Here is an 18,812-nt window from a genome sequence, read left to right as displayed (position 1 = left end):
GCTCAGCCTGTAATCCTGCGCCTTTGGGAGGCTGAGGTGAGTGGATTGCCTGAGCCTGCGGGTTCAAGAACCACCTGGGCAGTGAGACCTCATCTTTACAATAAATCAAAAAATCAGGCGGACGTGGTAGCGCATGCCTGTAATTCCGGCTACTCGGAAGGCTGAGGCGGAAGGATTGCCGGAGCCCAGCAGGTTGAGGCCGCTCCTGGCCACCGCACTCCAGTCTGGGCGACAGAGCGAGACTCCAACTCAAAAACAAACAAACAAACAAAAAACGGGCAAATAAGTGTATATAAATCTTGCACAATCTGTAAGTACTTTTATACATATTCATATTAGATTTGTTTTTACTTTGTCTGATCTAGAGAGGAAAACTGAGGTAAAGCAGCTGATACTGTATCAGTATCATACAATGAGTTGAAATGGAATCCCTGCAAGGAAAATGAGCTTTTGTGATTTTTATTTGACCACGAAACCACGCCACTCATTTGGCATCTGTCCTACTGCTTTCCCCTTATATGTCCCCTATTAAAATGGAGTACCTGTATGTTACAGTAATTTTTCTTGGAGATGAAGGAAACTTGAACAGGGAAGAAGTCATTGGGCTGCCCTGCAATGCTAAACTCCAGGCTGCCACTCTTATTTTTGGCATCAATCACTGGCAGGCACCACTCCAAGGTATTTCGTCGACTGTCATGTCGGTACTCCCCATCGATCTCACCAATAACAGGTGCGCCGACACCAGATCTGTCATGAGAAACACCCAGTCAAGTTAGCTGTCCAGAGGTAGAAGAATTCAACCAAGGAAAATCAACCCCAAATTTGATTATGCTCCTCAAATTCTGCCCTCTAGTAATACAATTTTTATGCAGTCCTAGAAAAAAATTAGGTTCCCTAATAAAGGATCAAACAACATCTTAGCACCTTGGCTAATAGTCTCACTCAATTCTTATTACAGATACAGAAATATGCAAAAATAGGTTATCTGGCAGATGTGCCTGTCAATTGATCCAAATTTTTTTTTTTTTTTTGAGTAGGAGTCTCACTTTGTTACCCAGGCTAGAGGGCAGCGGCATGCTCATGGCCACCACAGCCTCGACCTGCTGGGCTCAGATGATCCTTCCACCTCAGCCTTCCAATTAGCTAGAACCACAGCAATGCGCTACCATGCCAAGCTAATTTTTTTTTTTTTTTTTATTGTAGAGATGAGGTCTCACCAAGTTGCCCAGGCTGGTCTCCAACCCCTGGACCCAGGCAACTCACATCTGCCTCCCAAAGTGCTGGGATTACAGGAGTGAGCTACTGTGCCTGGCTGATCCAATTTGTAAACTAGATCTAGGAGCAAGCAGGGGATTGAGACTGGCAAACATGTAAGAATGATTTGTTTCCAAAAATCCCACACAAATGGTTTGTTGCCCTGTCAAGAAGCAATTTTAACATAATGCACCTCTCTTTATAGGTGACAATGGGGAAATAAAGTAGGCTGGTAATAGAGGGAAAAACTTTAAACATCTATAATGAAGATGAATTTGGGACTTTGAAAGGATTTGTTTTCAAAAGATTTTAGAATGTTTCAACTTATTGAAGTTGACACCAGCGAGTTTATTCGATTTACCATCCAGTAAATGGACTTTTATTTGATAAGTGAAAGCACAATTATCCCCAGGCGAAATGGAAACATGATGGGAAAAAAGAAATATATAGTTGTCCTTAATCTGCAAGAGAACCAGAGCTAGTTAGGATGTACTTTGTACCCCCACACATGGCCGACAGGCAGTTTTTCCTACTCCTACACATTCTAAATTTACCATCCTTTAATTCACCAGTGACACTCAATGCTTGTATTAGGGGCAGGGTAAATAAGGGAGACAAAGAAAACTTTAAGGATGGCACAAGACTATTAACTCTTCCCTATCAATTTCATGGTCCTGGTTCTTTTATGTTCCTCCTCTGTGCCCTTGCTCCAAGTCTCTTCTAATTTGGTCAGTTCTAGACAGTGGGGTAAAATGTTGTCTAAGGGTCTCTTCTGGAGACCACTGCAAAATTGAACTAAAACACAGGAAACCACCACAACCACAATTACAGAGTAGATGAAGAGGCCTAAAAATTGTGGCATTCTAAAAATAGTTAGTAAAATAAATCTTGGCAAACAAAACCCCACCTGTCACCAACACCCAAGTCCTACAATGGTTACTTTTTAAAAGTAACCACACTGTGAATAAGATGGTTAATAAAGCACCTTTTAAAAAATGGAAATAAGAATGACCAAAACAAGACAATGTTTAAAAGTCTGAATTTTCAAAAAGGGAAAAAAACTACAAATTAAATTAGTGCCATTTTCCCGGCAATGATAACCGAACAACGTAACAGTAAAATACACCACAGATACATTTACTGGTATTCATAATTAAACCCTGTACTTAATCATGGAGGGTTGGTGGATAGAGCAGAGGAGTTGGAATTCACTAGTGAAGTAATAACAGTGCATACTCATAGGAAATGCTAGTGGGGAGATAATCCTAAGGCAGAGAGTATTTCCAGATGATCTTAGAAAGTGGGTCATTTAAGTGGACAACAAAAACTTAGACTAAACTTGTGGGGGTGACAGACATCTGTTATCTTGACTATGGTGATGGTTTCACAAGTGTATATATGTCAAAATAGTACAATTTAAATATGTGTAGCTCAAGCATACCTCAATAAAGCTGTTAGGAAATTTACTGACACTAATATAGATATCTTGTTTCAGCAAGAATCAGTAGTTCCTTAACACACACACTTATCTTTAGTCAAAGTTTAGGGAGCAAGTGAAAAAGAAAAATTCAGTCTGATAGACCTATGTTCTTTGAAAGTTGCAACATAAAACAGAGTTTGACTAAGAAGTGGCTCCTCCTTCTGGAAATATTCATTACTACAGGAACAAGTTGAGGACCAACTGTTGTTTTTTTTTGGTTTGGCTTTAAAGTCAGTAAACTCCACCCCTTTTAAAGTGCTCAATGCATTTCAACAAATGTATGCAATCTTTTTTTTTTTTAATTCTCCCCCATGTATGCAATCTTACAAGCAACACCACAATCAATTCATAAAACATCTTAAAATTTTTTATTTATTTGTAAATATGGAATGCTTCCTGAATTTGCATGTCATTCTTGCATAGGAACAATGTTTTCTGTATCATTCTAATTGTAGTATTTCTGCTGCCAAAGCAAGATCAAGTCATAGATCATTTCTGTCAAAAGTTTGCTTGTGTCCCCCTGCAATCAAGTACCTCCTTATCTGTCTCTTGATCTTTGTTCAAGAGTATTACCTTTTCCAGAAAGTCACAGAAGTGGAATCATATAGTATGTAGCCTTTATGTCTGGCTTCTTTCACAAACAGCCTTTTTAAGAAGCAAATATTAGCTGGATACAGTGGCTCAAGCCTGTAATCCCAGCACTTTGGGAGGCAGAGGTGACAGGATTACCTAAGTCCATGGGTTTGAGACCAGCCTGGGCAACATGGCAAGACCTCATCTCTACAATAAATCAAAAAATTATCTGAGAGTGGTGGCGCACACCTGCAGTCCTAGCTACTTGGAAGGCTGAAGCAGAAGGATTGCCTGAGTCCAGCAGGTCGTGGCTGCAGTGGCCATGAGCATGCCACTGTACTCCAGCCTGGAGTGAGACTCTGACTCAAAAAAAAAAAAAGCAGCAGCAAATATCTTAGCATATGTAGCCAGTTAGGTGCTGCCTCTGAAATGAGTTCCAAAAGACCAGAGTTCTACAATTCCAATGTAGGGAACGTGATTACACAGGGGACACCACTTACGGGAGTGGGATGGTGATAACCACGTCGTTCAGTTCTAAATTATCTTCTTGTAGTTCGTATTCTATGTTGACATCACAGCCATTCCCACTTTCCGAGGGCCAGCAATTAACTGAGGAGAAAAGCAAAGCAGTCACACTGAAACATCAGAAAGAGTGGAGGAAAGTTAGGATGGCAAAAGTTAGGAAAGCTGACTGACAGCTGCAGGCCTGAAACATCCTAATGTAAATTACATTTAAAAACAACAGTTTCAAGATTCACGCTATTAAAAATTGAAGTTAATTGTAATATACTAAATGCAGCACCAAGTCCATTTTGAAAGGTCATTTTGTCAGAAAGAACTTTGCTATGGCAATGAAGATAAAAGCATACAAGCCAGGTCTATTTCTAGTTCTCAATGTAGACTTGCTTAGTGGGACTAGCCAGAGGAACTTACTTGTCAGTGGAATAAAAGATTCCTCTGTAGTCTGTAGTCTCCACTTTAGCACCCCTACGTCACTGTTGACGGGAAATGACTTCTCTGGATTCTTCAAGCCAATTAAAGACTCTGCAGTGAAAAGTTTTTTATCCACATTTGGATGGGTCTGGAATGAGAAGGAAAACTTTAGAGGTGTTTCTGAAAACCAACCCCCCCGTGCTCATTATAGGGGAAAAAAATAGATATACTCTTGCCTCAAAAGACTTTGTCCTTGTGACAAGAGACAAGATTAATTACCTAAATAAAATATGGCAAGAACAACTGTAGTAATATAAAGATAAGAAAGGTTCAGGTTGGGCGCGGTGGCTCAGCCTGTAATCCCAGTACTCTGAGAGGCTGAGGTGAGAGGATTGCCTGAGCCCAGGGGTTCGAGACCAGCCTGGGCAACTTGGTGAGACCTCATCTCTACAATAAATCAAAAATTAGCCGGGTGTGATAGCACGTGCCTATAGTTCTGGCGACTTGGAAGGCTGAAGCGGAAGGATTGCTGGAGCCCAGCAAGTTGAGGCTGCGGTGGCCGGGAGTGTGCCACTGCACTCCAGTCTGGGCGACAGAGTGAGGCTCCAATTCAAAAAAAAAAAAAAAGTCTCAAATATATTCAGTAGTTGAAACATGCACATTTACTTTGTAAGGATTTATGTACCTTTGTTTTTTGGAGGGACAAGTGCACACTATCAAGCCCTGCCAATTTTTTTATTTTTTGTAGAGTTGAAGTCTCACTATGTTACCCAGTCTGGTCTCAGAGATCATGGGCATGAGCCACTGTGCCCAGTCTATGTTCTTTTTTTTTGCGCTGGAGACTCACTCTGTCACCCAGGCTGGAGTGCAGTGGCACACTGCTCACAGTCACCGCAGCCATGACCTGCTGGGCTCAGGCGAACCTTCCATCTCGACCTTCCAAATCAGCCACCATCCTCGGCTAACTTTTTTATTGTAGAGATGAGGTACTGCCATGTTGCTCAGGCTGGTCCCCAACTCCTGAGCTGGGGCAATCTTCTTGCCTCCGCCTCCCAATTATAGGCGTGGGCCATTGTGCCTGACTATGCTATTTTTTTTTTTTTTTTTTGAGTTGGAGTCTCAATCTGTAACCCAGACTGGAATGCAGTGGCACGCTCCTGGCCACCGCAGCCTTGACTTGCTGGGCTCCGGCAATCCTTCCGCCTCAGCCTTCCAAGTCGCTGGAACTACAGGTGCACGCTACCACACCTGGCTAATTTTTTTGATTTATTGTAGAGATGAAGTCTCACCAAGTTGCCCAGGCGGGTCTCGAACCCACGGGCTCAGGCAATTCACTCACCGTGGCCTCCCAAAGCACAGGATTACAGGCTGAGTCACTGAGCTCGGCTGACTATGCTATTTTCAAATACACCATTAGATACTGCCCTTCAATTAACAAAACAAACAATGGTAGTGTACGTAATGGCATACTGAGTAAATTTCATGTCATGCTTGTTTTAATAAAATACCTATTTATTAAGTCTTAAGACCTTGGTTTTCTTCCTAAACTATATTTCAAGCAAGATCCTAAGTTAATTTATTCTTTCAATTATAGCAAAAGATAAACATCTCTGCATCTTTTGTTAGTATGAGCTCACTTATTAGATTTTTAAATGTCCTTTCATTCAATTTGAATATTAAAAAGCCATCTTAGCCAGGCACGGTTACTCATACCTGTAATTCTAGCACTTTAGGAGGCTGAGGTGGGAGGATCACTTGAGCCCAGGAGTTTGAGACCAGCCTAGGCAACATAGCAAGATCCTGTCTCGATTAAAAAAAAAAAAAAAAAAAGGAATAAGCTGGGCATGGTAGTGCATGCCTGTAGTTCTAGCTATTTGGAAGGCTGAGGTGGAAAGATCACCTAAGCCCAGCAAGTCAAGGATTTGGTGGCTGTGAGCATGCCATTGCACTCTAGCCTGGGTGACAGAGTGAGACTCTGACTCAAAAAAAAGCCATCCTAACACAGCTGCTGTCAAATACTCTCAGTATCCACTCTGTGTGCTAAATTAACTTCTTTTCTATGCATTTAGAATGACATTAGTTATATAACAAGTTATTTTCTGTGTTCTGCAGTTCATATGAGAAACTCTAGTTGGAAAAGGCTGTTCTACATAGACAAAGTCTTAGTACCCTGATCAAAAGCTTCTACAAACCTGCAGCTGCACCCCTTTCTTATCTTCATTTTCCACATGAAGACGAATTCGGCCAAATTTGTCATCTGAGATCCTAAGCATGATCATGCCATGCAACTCCATATTCTGTAATCCTCCATCTCGTCCACAGGTTAGTGTAATCTTTTCTTCAATCTTCATATGTACACTATAAAGAAAAAGGAATACATTTGACCAGAAGGGCAGAAATCAGAACTCCCTTCCTCCAAGGTTTAATGGTGATCGGCCATCAACAACTTTTTTTAAAAGGTGCTACTGCCATAGCTATCAAAATTTAAAGCATTATGCTCTCTCTTTTTTTGAGACACAGTTTCACTCTGTCATACATGATGAAATGCAGTGACATGATCCCGGCTCACTGCAGCCTTGACCTCCTGGACTCAAGTAGTCCTCCTTCCTCAGTCTCCTGAGTAGCTGGGACTAACAGGCATGTGCCACCCTGCTTCAGCTAATTTTTAAATTTTTTTTTTTTTTTGTATCTCATTCTGTTGCCCAGACTGGAGTGCAGTGGCCACTCCCGACCACCACAGCCTCGACCTGTGGGCTCTGGTGATCCTTCCGCCTCAGCCTTCCAAGTAGCTGGAACTACAGGCGTGCGCTACCACGCCCAGCTAGTTTTTGATTTATTGTAGAGATGAGGTCTCGCCAAGTTGCCCGGGCGGGTCTTGAACCCGCGGGCTCAGGCAATCCACTCACCTCAGTCTCCCAAAGCGCGGGATTACAGGCTGAGCCACCGAGCCCGGCTTTTAAATTTTTTCATAGAGACAAGGTCTCACTATGTTGCTTGACTTGAACTCCTGGGCTCAAGCAATTCTCTGGCCTCAGTTTCCCAAAGTGCTGGGATTATAGATGTGAGGCACCATGCCTGGTCAGCCTTATACCCTTTGATTCAGCAATGCCCCTCTAGAACTTACCCTACAGTTAAATTTTCACATGTGCAAAACAGTGTACTAAGTTATTCACTGAAGAATTGTTTGTAATAGTAAAGGTTTAGAAATAACTTAAATGTCCACCAATAGGGGGATACTTAAATAAGCAAAGGTATATCTATATAAATGAATACTATGCAACTGTAAGAAAATAAATAATTTTTTAAACTTTCTATTTGAAAATATTTTCAAACTTTAAACAACTTAAATATAAATTATACAAAAAATACATAAACACCCTTTACCCAGATTTACCTATTGTTAACATTTATCCCTTTTATCATGCGTATTTGTGTACTCTCTCTAAATACTACATATGTATGTATATGTTTGATTTTGTTCCCCTGAATCATTACAAGGCAGGTTATATACATTATGGCTCTTTATGCATAAATACTTCTTTTTGGAGGAACATATTCTCTTACATAACCACAGCACCATTATCAACTTCATAAATGTACATTAATACAATACTTTTTCTTAACATTTTAAAAAAAGAGAGACAGGATCTTACTATATTGTCCAGGCTGGAGTGCAGTGGCTATTCACAGGAATGACATAAGTACATTGCTGTCTTGAACTCCTAGGCTCACGTAATATTCCTGCTTCAGCCTCCTGAGTAGTTGGGATTATAGGCACACACCATAGCACATGGCTAATACTAATATAATACTTTTATCCAACCTACCATCCACAAGCCAATTTGGTCAGTTTAATAGTATGTTTTTTATAGTAGTTTTATATATATATACATATATATATGTATATATATAATTTTTGTTTGTTTGTTTGTTTTGTTTTGTTTTGAGTTGGAGTCTCACTCCGTCGCCCAGACTGGAGTGCAGTGGCTGCTCCCGGCCACTGCAACCTCGACCTGCTGGGTTCCAGCAATCCTTCCGCCTCAGCCTTCCAAGTAGCCGGAATTACAGGTGCACGCTACCACGCCCGGCTAATTTTTTTTTGATTTATTGTAGAGATGAGGTCTCGCCTGTTCAGGCGGGTCTCGAACCCGCGGGCTCAGGCAATCCACTCACCTCAGCCTCCCAAAGGCACGAGATTACAGGCTGAGCCACCGAGCCTGGCATAGTAGTTATATTTTTTTAATAAAACATACAATGTGATTCATAAGACAACCCTAAAGTAAAGAAGAAAACAAAGCTTTTTTTCCTATTTTTCAATAACATGCCTACAGAAACATAACAAGGGCAATGGGAGTTGTGAACCAGGAACTATGGATAAAAACATATATATACTTATTTTAAAAAATAACTTTAGGCCTCAGGAGCAGGCCTGAGAAAACAGAATCAATCTCTATGACCTTCTTCTGCCTTCTTTTTATCAACTCAAGGCGGGACTCTAATCTTCAAAGGGGGTCTTGCCCCATATCCTGTAGGAAAGAATGCTAGAGAGAGGCCAAGAAGACTCTGAACAGACAGGCCTTGCTGGGTTTTTCCACTCAGCCTATTAGTATTAGATCATACCCTTTTTGCCCAGTCACAATTCTATGTGGTTGTCAATCGTACCTATTCAAATGAAGTCTCCATAAAAAGCCCAAGAGGAGCTGGGCTTGGTGGCTCAGCCTGTAATCCCGTGCCTTTGGGAGGCTGAGGTGAGTGGATTGCCTGAGCTCGTGGGTTCAAGACCCGCCTGGGCCGCAAGACCTCATCTCTACAATAAATCAAAAAATCAGCCAGACGTGGTAGCACATGCCTGTAATTCCGGCTACTTAGAAGGCTGAGGCGGAAGGATTGCCGGAGTCCAGCAGGTCGAGGCTACGGTGGCCGGGAGTGGCCACTGCACTCCAGTCTGGGCGACAGAGTGAGACTCCAACTCAAAAAAAAAAAAAAAAAAGCCCAAGAGGACAAGGTCCAGGGAGTTGAACATGTGGAAACTCACAGTAAACAAGACCTTATCCACTTGCTGGGAGGGTGTCACACCCCAATTCCACAGGGACAGAAGCTCCTGCACTAGGGACCCTTTCAGACCCTGTCCTATGTATCTCTTCCTCTGGTTGTTTATTTATATCATTTAAAATATCCTTTGTAATAAACCAGTAAATGTAAGCTTCCCTGAGTTCTGTAATCAGCTGTAACAAAATTAATCGCACCCAAAAAGGTGGTAGTGGAAATCCCAACTTGAAGCCGGTTAGTCTTATACAAGTAAACTTGTGTCTGCTGGGAAGGAGGGGGCAGTCTTAGGGACAGAGCCCTCTACCTGTGGGATCTGAGGCTATCTCCAGGTAGACAATGTTAGAACTTAATTGACTCAGAGGACATCCAGCTAGTGTCCACTACTTGGTGTGTGGGGAAACTTCTCCTGACATTTGGTCACAGAAGTCTTCTGTGTTGAATGTTGTTGAGTGAAAGAAAAATTGTAGTATAGAAGTAGTAGTATAGAAGCCAGCTTAGAATAAGGTATTACATTTAGATGTCATGTCTTTACAGTTTCAAATAAGGAAATTCTTATCTCCAAAATAATTAAACGAAAAATACAACTGGAGAACGTGTCTAATACGTGCTACTACTTCATATAAAAAGGGAAAAGATAGATGTACTGTATATGCGCATTTTTATTCATCTGTACATCATATTATCCCCCTCAGAAGTATACACAAAAAACTAGTTAATACTAGTTGCCTCCAAATGAAAAATTTGGCTAAGTGCAGTGACTCACACCTATAATCCCAGCACTTTGGAAGGCTAAGGCAGGATGACCACCCGAGGCCAGGAGTTGAAGACCAGCCTAAGCAACATAGTGAGATCCCATCTCTACAAAAAATAAAAATAAAAAACTAGCCAGGTGTGGTGGTGCATGCGTACAGGTCTAGCTACTCAGAAAGTTGACGTGGGAGTATAGCCTGAGACCAGGAGTTCAAGGCTGCAGTGAGCCATGATCATACCTCTGTACTCCCAGCCTGGGTGACAGAGTAAGATCCTGTTTCAAATAAAAGAGAAATTTGCTTGGCTGGGTGGGTGGAAGACTTTTACTGTAACACCTTTTAAACCTTTTGAATTTTATACTATAAATTTATCACCTAATTTTAAGAAACAAGATTAAAAAGTACTACTGCTATGAGCAATTATTAAGTATATCTATCCACAGGCTGCAACATAATTATTTTTAGCTGGATGAATGTACAGGCTACAAAGAATATTTTGGTATCCTACTCTGTTCTTTGTTCCAACTCTAGATCTTCCCAGAGACTCAAGACCACAAAGGAGTGAATTTTAAGACAAGATAGGGTCCCGTTTTACTTTCACAAGAGTTTGCTCTGTGCTCAGGAGGTGTTTCATCATTTAGAAGAGCCTCAAGTTCTCTTTAATATGTGATGGTCTGAAGAGCCTCAAGTTCTCTTTAATATGTGATGGTCTTCAACAGCTTTTTAAAAGTGTGGCCAGGTACGTGGCTCACTCCTGTAATCCTAGCACTTTGGGAGGCCGAGACAGGAGGAATGCTTGAGCCCAGGAGTTCCAAACCAGCCTAGGCAAAATAGCAAGACCTCATCTCTGCAAAAAAATTAGCCAGGCGTAGTGACACACACCTATAGTCCCAGCTACTTGGGAGGCTGAGGCAGGAGGATCGCCTGAGGTCAGGAGGTCAAGGCTGCAGTGAGCTATGATCATGCCACTGTACTCCAGCCTGGGCGACAGAATGAAACCCCTGACTCAGAAAAAAAAAAAAAGTGAAGCCTCTGACTCAAAGTAACCACTAGGAATAGCACAGGAGTTTCAGTGAATCAAAAGATTTATCCTGGTATAACCTTATTCATTTCATACAGAACTGACATATAAGGAATAAATACTCCTCTTTTATGCACACCTGATAGAGGCATCCTCCCAGTCTCATCTTTCACTTGACCTCAAAACCATCAGCAACAGTAGAAGTTCTGGGCTTTAAGACAAGAAATCTGAGTCATGAATATGTGAACTTGGTAACTACCACTTAAAATGTCACCAACTAGTACCACAGCCCTGAGATAAGAGGCAAATCAAAACATTCCACAGAGGATTCTAGTACTTAAAATGCAAAGATAATATGTTAATTTTCTGTTAAAGATACTTACAAATTTTGAATTAAAGATTGGTTTTGCTTATATATTTTAATTAGAAAAAGATATGCCAAGAATATAATGTGGGGTTACCATAGCTCTAACCCTTCAATTCAAATCCATTCTAAGTCACAAGCTATACACCAGGCATGAAGACAAGTTATTTTTGTTTAATTTAGCTGACAAAAGGCAAGTTCTAAACTTCATAGAAAATAGATGGCTGAGAGCCCCCAATCGTGATTAAAGAAAAAAGAAAAAGGCCCAGTATGGTGGCCCAAATTCCAGCTTCTCAAGAGGCTGAGGTGGGAGAATTACTTGAGCTCAGAAGTCAGAGGCCAACCTAGGCAACATTGGGAGACCCAGTCTCTTAAAAACAAAACAAAACAAAAAACCAAAATAAAAGACCTTATGTTAACATTAACATGTAGAATATACTCTGAATAAATCTTTAAATCAGCAAAGATTAAAAGGTACAAAAAATATTTTATAGCACACTGAAATAGAGTTCTTAAAAAATGATGTGGTCTGTTCTTACTGAAAGTTACTACTTACCTTTCCATATTAATGGGTGGAGCAAGCACTTTGGTTGCTTCAGAGGTACGCTTGCCCATATTAGAAGACATGATAGTTTCACCTTCAGATTTCAATTTGTCCACAAAGTTATCTACTTCCTTTCCTTTAGCTCCAAGTTTCAAAGCCTTGCTGGGGCCTGAAGGCCTAAGTGGAAGAATTCAAAATAAGAACAAATATATGACTAAAAAAAAAAAAAAAACAACAAACCCAACATTTTCATTAATGACCCCATATCAATGAAGCTTTCACTGAAGCTGTTCTTTAAGAGAAATGTAAAGACCTCGAGGGAAAAAACCCAAATTTCATAGCAGTGGAAAACTAAACTATTTATGGTCTAATATATGAACCCGCTCAAACTGTCAACTGACAGTTACTATTAACATGCAAGTTTCATTACCCAAAACCCAGAAGTATATTTTTATAAGCACATATGAGTTGATAAAAATTTTGTACCTAATATCCAGAGAAAACTGTGTGTACAAACAAAAAATTTTGCATATAATTTTAGGTAATTCACATATTCCCCCTGAAATCAATTATTGAACACCAAGGCTAAAAATTCACATTCCATAAAGATTTAATGTCCCTTTCCTCCCCACAATAAGGCAACTCTCATAGGAAATTGAGGTCATGACACAAAAGGAAAAGCATCACATTCAGATTTCTCCTGTATCTCCATATTTTACATAGCAATTTAATATCATATCTTACTTCATTGAGTCCTTCATTATTTACAGCATGCCAAGAAATCAGATATCACTCCAAACGTACACACATACATCCTTCAGCTGGCATTCTAAAGTTGCTGGTAATACACTGGATTTTACCTCGCTGGTGCAGGTGCCACCTTTGGTTTATCCGTTTCAATGATGGTCTCTGTGATCATGGCAGCTGTACTGCCTCCAGATACTGCAGAGCTGCCAAATCCCCCAAATCCTGGTGCTTTTTTGCCCTGTCTCTCTGCATCTCTTCGGGCTTGTTGTAATTCCTTTGCTTTACGCCGCATCTCAGCCTTAGCTTCACGTTCTTGAGTCTATAGAAAGAGACAAAAATGGATGTAGCTTTGGATACAGTTGACATTAGCAAGAAAGAAAAGGAAAATCAGATTAGTGAAGACTAAGAGAAAGACACACCAACTGGCAGTCTCCAAGAAGACCCTATTTACCTCTCTGACTGCTCGGAACACCTTCTCCTCATGAGAATCCATTTCTGTGAAGGTTCTGATCTGTGCCAGATTAACATTCTCTCGGTATCCCAGGGCAACAATTTCATCAAAAGCAAAAATCAAATCAAAACAGTGTTCAGATATTTCATTCTCCTCTAAGGCTCGGCAATATTCAGGGATCTAATCATGGAGAGCAATGAAAAAGAAAGACTTAGAATTTATTAGCAGCTATGTTCTCAAGTCTTATCCTTTAGTACTCTTGAAGTATACAATGTGGAATAAACCTGAATTCCTTTCTTAGGTCTATCTAGTCTTTATATTTCATGTTGCCCAGGTTGGAGTGTAGTGACTATTCACAGGTATGAGCATAGTACACTTCAGGCTCAAAGGCCTCATGCAATCCTCCCACCTTATCCTCCTCAAGCAATCCTCCCATATCCTCCTGAGAAGCTGGAACTACAGGCACATGCTACTGCCCCTGGCCTTAGTCTTAATTTTAAGCAAGACAATGGCATAAAGTCTTTTAGTTTGTGTGTGTGTATGTGTCTTTATGAGTAAGTCTTTTTTTTTTTTTTTTTTTTTGAGTTGGAGTCTCACTCTGTCACCTAGGCTGGAGTTCAGTGGCACATCCACAGCCACCACAGCCTCCACCTGCTGAGCTCAGGCGATCCTTCCGCCTCAGCCTTTCAAGTTGCTGGAACTACAGACGCATGCTAACATGCTCGGCTTATTTTTTGATTTATTGAAAATGCTGGGATTACTGGCTTGAGCCACCATGCCCAGCCAATAAGTCTTTTTTTTTTTTTAAGTTGGAGTCTCACTGTTGCCCAGGCTGGAGTGGAGTAATACAGCTACCTCAGCTTTCACCTGCTGGGTTCAGGTGATCCTTCCACCTCAGTTTTGTTAAGTAGTTGGAACTACAGGTATGTGCCATCACACCTGGCTAATCTTTTTTTTTTTTGACTTGGAGTTTCATTCTGTCGCCCAGGCTAGAGTACAGTGGCACACTCACAGTCACCACAGCGTCGACCTGCTAGACTCCGGCGATCCTTCTGCCTCAGTCTTCCAAGTAGCCAGAACTACAGGCGTGTGCTACCATGCCAGCAAAATTTTTTTTTTTTTGAGTTGGAGTCTCATTCTGTCGCCCAGACTGGAATACAGTGGCACGCTCCCGGCTACCGCAGCCTCCACCTCCTGGGCTCCAGTGATCCTTCCACCTTAGCCTTCCAAGTAGCTGAACTACAGGTGCATGCTACCACACCCGGGTAATTTTTTTTATTTATTGTAGAGATGAGGTCTCGCCCAGTTGCCCAAGCAGGTCTCGAACCCGTAGGCTCGGGAAGTCCATTCACCTCGGCCTCCCAAAGCGCGGGATTACAGGCTGAGCCACCGAGCCCGGCTGCCAACAAATTTTTGATTTATTGCAGAGATGAGGTCTTGCCAAGTTGCCCGAGCTGGTTTCCAACCTGCAGGTTCAGGCAATCCACTCGCCTCAGCTCCCAAAGTGCTAGGATGGCTAAGCCAACGACCCCGGCCTAATTTTTTTTTTATTTTAATTTTTTTAGTTGGAGTCTCACTCTGTTGCCCATGCTGGAGTGCAGTGGCACATTCACAGCCACTGCAGCCTCGACCTGCTGGACTCAGGCAATCTTTCCAACTCAGCTTTCCAAGTAGCTGGGACTACAGGCACACCACCAGGCTAGCTATTTTTTTTTTTTTAATTTACTATAGATACAAGGTCTCACCAAGTTGCCCAGGCTGGTCTCAAACACCTGGGCTCAGGCAATCCTCTAGCTTTGTCCTCCCAAAGTGTTAGGATTATAGGCATGAGCCACTGCATCCGACTTAAGTCTTAATTTTAAAACATTATCTAAAAAACATGGCCAAACAAGTGTCAGAAACACAAAGATAGGTTAGAATAACTGCTTACAAAGTGGGAAATGAAAGTATAGCTCTCATTTCTCTTTTGGGCTATGTATAGCCCAATAAACATTTGCTGAATGAACAAGGAGCTGTAGCAGTAAGTGGCAGGGGTGGAAAGTGGGAGCCTGCAAACGAATAAGCATCAGCTACTTTGGAGGAAAAACCAGTTTCACACAAAAATGTAAAACAGAAAGTAGAACCCAGTATTATAGCAGGACTCTTACCACTCTTGAGAAGAGCCTTAGTGTCTCCAAATCTTCTAAAATGTTGCTGTTTTTGGTGGTGATCAGCACCATATACAGTTTCTCCATAGGCTGATAGACATATCTTACACTCTCTGTTTCAACAAACGTATGTTGTTTTCCAGTGTTCATGAGCTTTGGAAAAGCTGCTAATAAGCCCTCAATTCGAGTTCGGGTCATCTCCACAAACTGTCGAGAAACAATAGCCTTTCCTGCTTTCGTGCAGACTGCTGCTGCCAACAGCACCTGCCAGGAACATATGCATAAATAAGTACTAAGTATTTCTTCACATCTGTTTTCTTAACATTTTAGGAGATCTTCCACAGAATGACACACTCAGTTATTCAATAACAGGACTACTATTAGAATAGTGATTTTCAAACTCTATTTTACTCCTTTTTTAATATATGTCACAAGACAAATATAAAGTAGAGGAAAACAAAGCTTTTATTCCTAGTTTTCAATAACACATTTGTAGAAAAACTTATTAAAGAAATCATGCTTTCCAAGACTACATATACATTATTAATCAGTCCCCTGTGAATCAGTCCCCTGCTTTGGCAGACCCATAAAGAATAGTTTAAAGCTGTTTCTAAAAAGAAGAGATTTCCACAGCCAAAACAGAGGTGTGATCAGATGAATTAAAAACGTAAGAACTTTCCCTTCTTTTTTTATCTATAATATGAACCCAATCTACTGAGTCTAATTTTATCTTCCACTCTTTAACTAACTTTCCATTCACACTATCCTATTCCCAGACACTCAAACAATCTATAAAATGAAAACCTCAATGACCCAATGTTTCACATAGGTTTTGACACCAGGCAATGATCAGGACCTAATGGCCTTCTTTTAGCATCTGCATTTCACTAAACAAATAGAGCACCAAAGGAAGAATGGGAGACCTCAAACGCCATTATTACCAGGGGAGTAAGAAAATTAAGTACAGTGTTAACAGTCTCTTCAGTGCAGGAAACCAAGAGTTCACAAGCACAATTAACAAAAAGGCTATTTAATCACTTGGGAAGCCTCAATGCTAGTACACAATCTCTGAAATATCAAAATCCAACTGGTCAGGCTTCTCAACTTTATGGAAACCTGTCCCCTACAAGTGAATAGCTTGAGGAAAAAACAAGTTAGTCAATTTGAATAAATATATATATTTTTGAGTTGGAGTCTCATTCTGTCACCCAAGCTGGAGTGTAGTGCCACACGCTTGGCCACCACAGCCTCAGCCCACTGGGCTCAGGCAATCCTTCTGCCTCAGCCTTCCAAGTAGCAGGAACCACAGGCATGTGCCACCATGCCCGGCTGATTTTTTGTTTTATTGCAGAGACGAGGTCTCACCATGCTGCTCAGGCTGGTCTCGAATCCCTAAGCTCAGGCAATTCTCTTGCCTCTGCCTCCCAAAGTGCTGGAATTACAGGCATGAGCCAACGCATCTGGCTGAATAAATATTTTTATAGTTTCAATACATCAATAGCTTTATAATATTACAGGAGAACACTATGTCCTTATCCATCAAGAATAGGTAATTGGGGTATCTGGGAAACAAATACCATCATGTTTATTTCCAACCAGCAAAGTTAAAACAATTTTTTTTTTTTGAGTTGGACTCTCACTGTCGCCCAGACAGGAGTGCAGTGGCACACTCCCGGCTACCACAGCCTTACCCTGCTGGGCTTCGGCGAACCTTCCACCTCAGCCTTCGAAGTAGCCAGAACTACAGGTGCAGGCTACCACACCCGGCTAATTTTTGATTTATTGTAGAGACGAGGTCTCGTCAAGTTGTCCAGGCTGGTCTCGAACTCACAGTCTCAGACAATCCACTCACCTCGGTCTCCCAAAGTGCTGGGATTATAGACTGAGCCACCAAGCCTGGCCTTTTTTTTTTTTTTTTTTAAATTGGAAGCTGGGCTCGGTGGCTCAGCCTGTAATCCCATGCAACTCAAAAAAAAAAAAAAAAAATTGAAGTCTCACTCTGTCACCCAGGCTGGATGGAGTGCAGTGGTATGCTACTGGTCACCGCAGCCTCGACCTGCTGGGCTCAGGCAATCCTTCCGCCTCAGTCTTCTAAGTAGCCGGAACTGCCAGCATGCTACCACGCCCAGCTGATTTGTTTTTTAATTGTAGAGAAGAGGTCTCACTATGCTGCCCAGGTTGGTCTCGAACTCGCAAGCTCAGACAATCCTCCCGCCTTGGTCTCCCAAAGACCTGGAATTATAGGCTTGAGCCACAGCACCCGGCCAGTAAAAATAATTTATGCTAAAAAAAAGTATTTCATTTATATCTTCCACAAATAATTTCCCTCTACTGAACAATTTTTTTAAAAACTGATTGATGTACTTCCAATGAACATGGGCAGGTTTTCTCATGGGAAATCACTTATAGAGATAACACACATGTGGCCCTCGGTATATATGGAGACCTTTCCTAGGACTCCTATCCATATATATCAAAATATGTGCATATTCAAGTCCCACAGTCAGCTCTGCAGAACCCATGAATATTCCACAATACTGTTTCTGTTTTTGTTTGACTCGAGGTCTCACTCTGTCACTCAGGCTAGAATGCAGTAGCATGCCATGACTCACGACAGCCTCAACTTTCTGGGTTCAGGTGATCCTTCAGGCTCAGGTGATCCTTCTGCCTCAGCCTCCCGAGTAGCTGGAACTACTGGCATGTGCCTCTTTGTCCTGCTAATTTTTTAGTTTTTTGTAAAGACAAGGTCTCACTATGTTGTTCAGTCTGGTCTCAACCTCTTGGGTTCAAGTAATCCTCCCACCTCAGCCACGCAAAGTGCTAGGATTATAGGTGTGAGCCACGGTGCCCAGCCAGCAACACTGTATTTTTACTAAGAGTTTAGCTGAAAAAATCCACACGTATAAGTGGGCCCACACAGTTCAATTGTGTTGTTCAAAGGTCAACTGTCCTACTAACAGCTCCATTTCCCAAATAACAACCCAAATTCTGAAGGAAGCATATTTAAGGGAGTGATACAATTCTGCTTATGTTTCTATCAACTCTACATTCAAACTTATATTAATTTTCTCAGTTTGAAGTTGCTTTTATGCTTTATATAATAAAGAACATTTTTAAAACATAGTCTTAAATCACAAATAAATACTCTCAATATTCTAAAAAAACTCTTGTCTTATAATTCCTTTAAAAAAAAAATCAGAAAATGTTTTAGATATACAGAAAGGTATAGAGTATAAAATTCACCAGTTACTTATAGAATGTCAAATAAGTTAGCTTTAAAAACATAGCCACTTTTTTCTGATTTATTTACAAAAATTTTTAAATAAATAGTTTTGTACTTAAGAAATGCATTTTTCACCGGGCTCAGTGGCTCAACCTGTAATCCCGCGCCTTGGGAGGCTGAGGTGAGTGGATTGCCTGAGCCTGCGGGTTTGAGACCCGCCTGGGCAACTTGGAGAGATCTCATCTCTACAATAAATCAAAAATTAGCCAGGCGTGGT

General features: G+C 41.2%; 1 protein-coding gene across 2 annotated transcripts in view; it reads right to left on the bottom strand.

Annotated features, from left to right (window-relative positions):
• ARCN1 (archain 1) overlaps window positions 1-18,812 on the bottom strand; it is a 36,208-nt gene that overhangs the window by 4,103 nt on the left and 13,293 nt on the right. Inside the window, exons 2-9 of one of the 2 annotated variants that reach the window (XM_008062911.2) lie at window positions 15,313-15,576; window positions 13,166-13,345; window positions 12,828-13,033; window positions 11,980-12,144; window positions 6,433-6,598; window positions 4,241-4,388; window positions 3,808-3,916; window positions 543-747 (exon numbers count right to left, since the gene is read on the bottom strand). In XM_008062911.2, the coding sequence (XP_008061102.1) occupies window positions 543-747; window positions 3,808-3,916; window positions 4,241-4,388; window positions 6,433-6,598; window positions 11,980-12,144; window positions 12,828-13,033; window positions 13,166-13,345; window positions 15,313-15,576 (1,443 nt within the window). The remainder of the gene's footprint in view (window positions 1-542; window positions 748-3,807; window positions 3,917-4,240; window positions 4,389-6,432; window positions 6,599-11,979; window positions 12,145-12,827; window positions 13,034-13,165; window positions 13,346-15,312; window positions 15,577-18,812) is intronic. The other variant, XM_021714936.1, reaches the window with a different exon arrangement.

This window comes from Carlito syrichta, unplaced genomic scaffold (genome assembly GCF_000164805.1).
Source record: "Carlito syrichta isolate Samal-C Ts95f unplaced genomic scaffold, Tarsius_syrichta-2.0.1 Scaffold305880, whole genome shotgun sequence".
In the NCBI taxonomy this organism is placed as follows: Eukaryota; Metazoa; Chordata; class Mammalia; order Primates; family Tarsiidae; genus Carlito; species Carlito syrichta.
The sequence above is the reverse complement of the archived record's forward strand: the minus strand, read 5'-3'. Positions and strand labels throughout refer to the sequence as shown.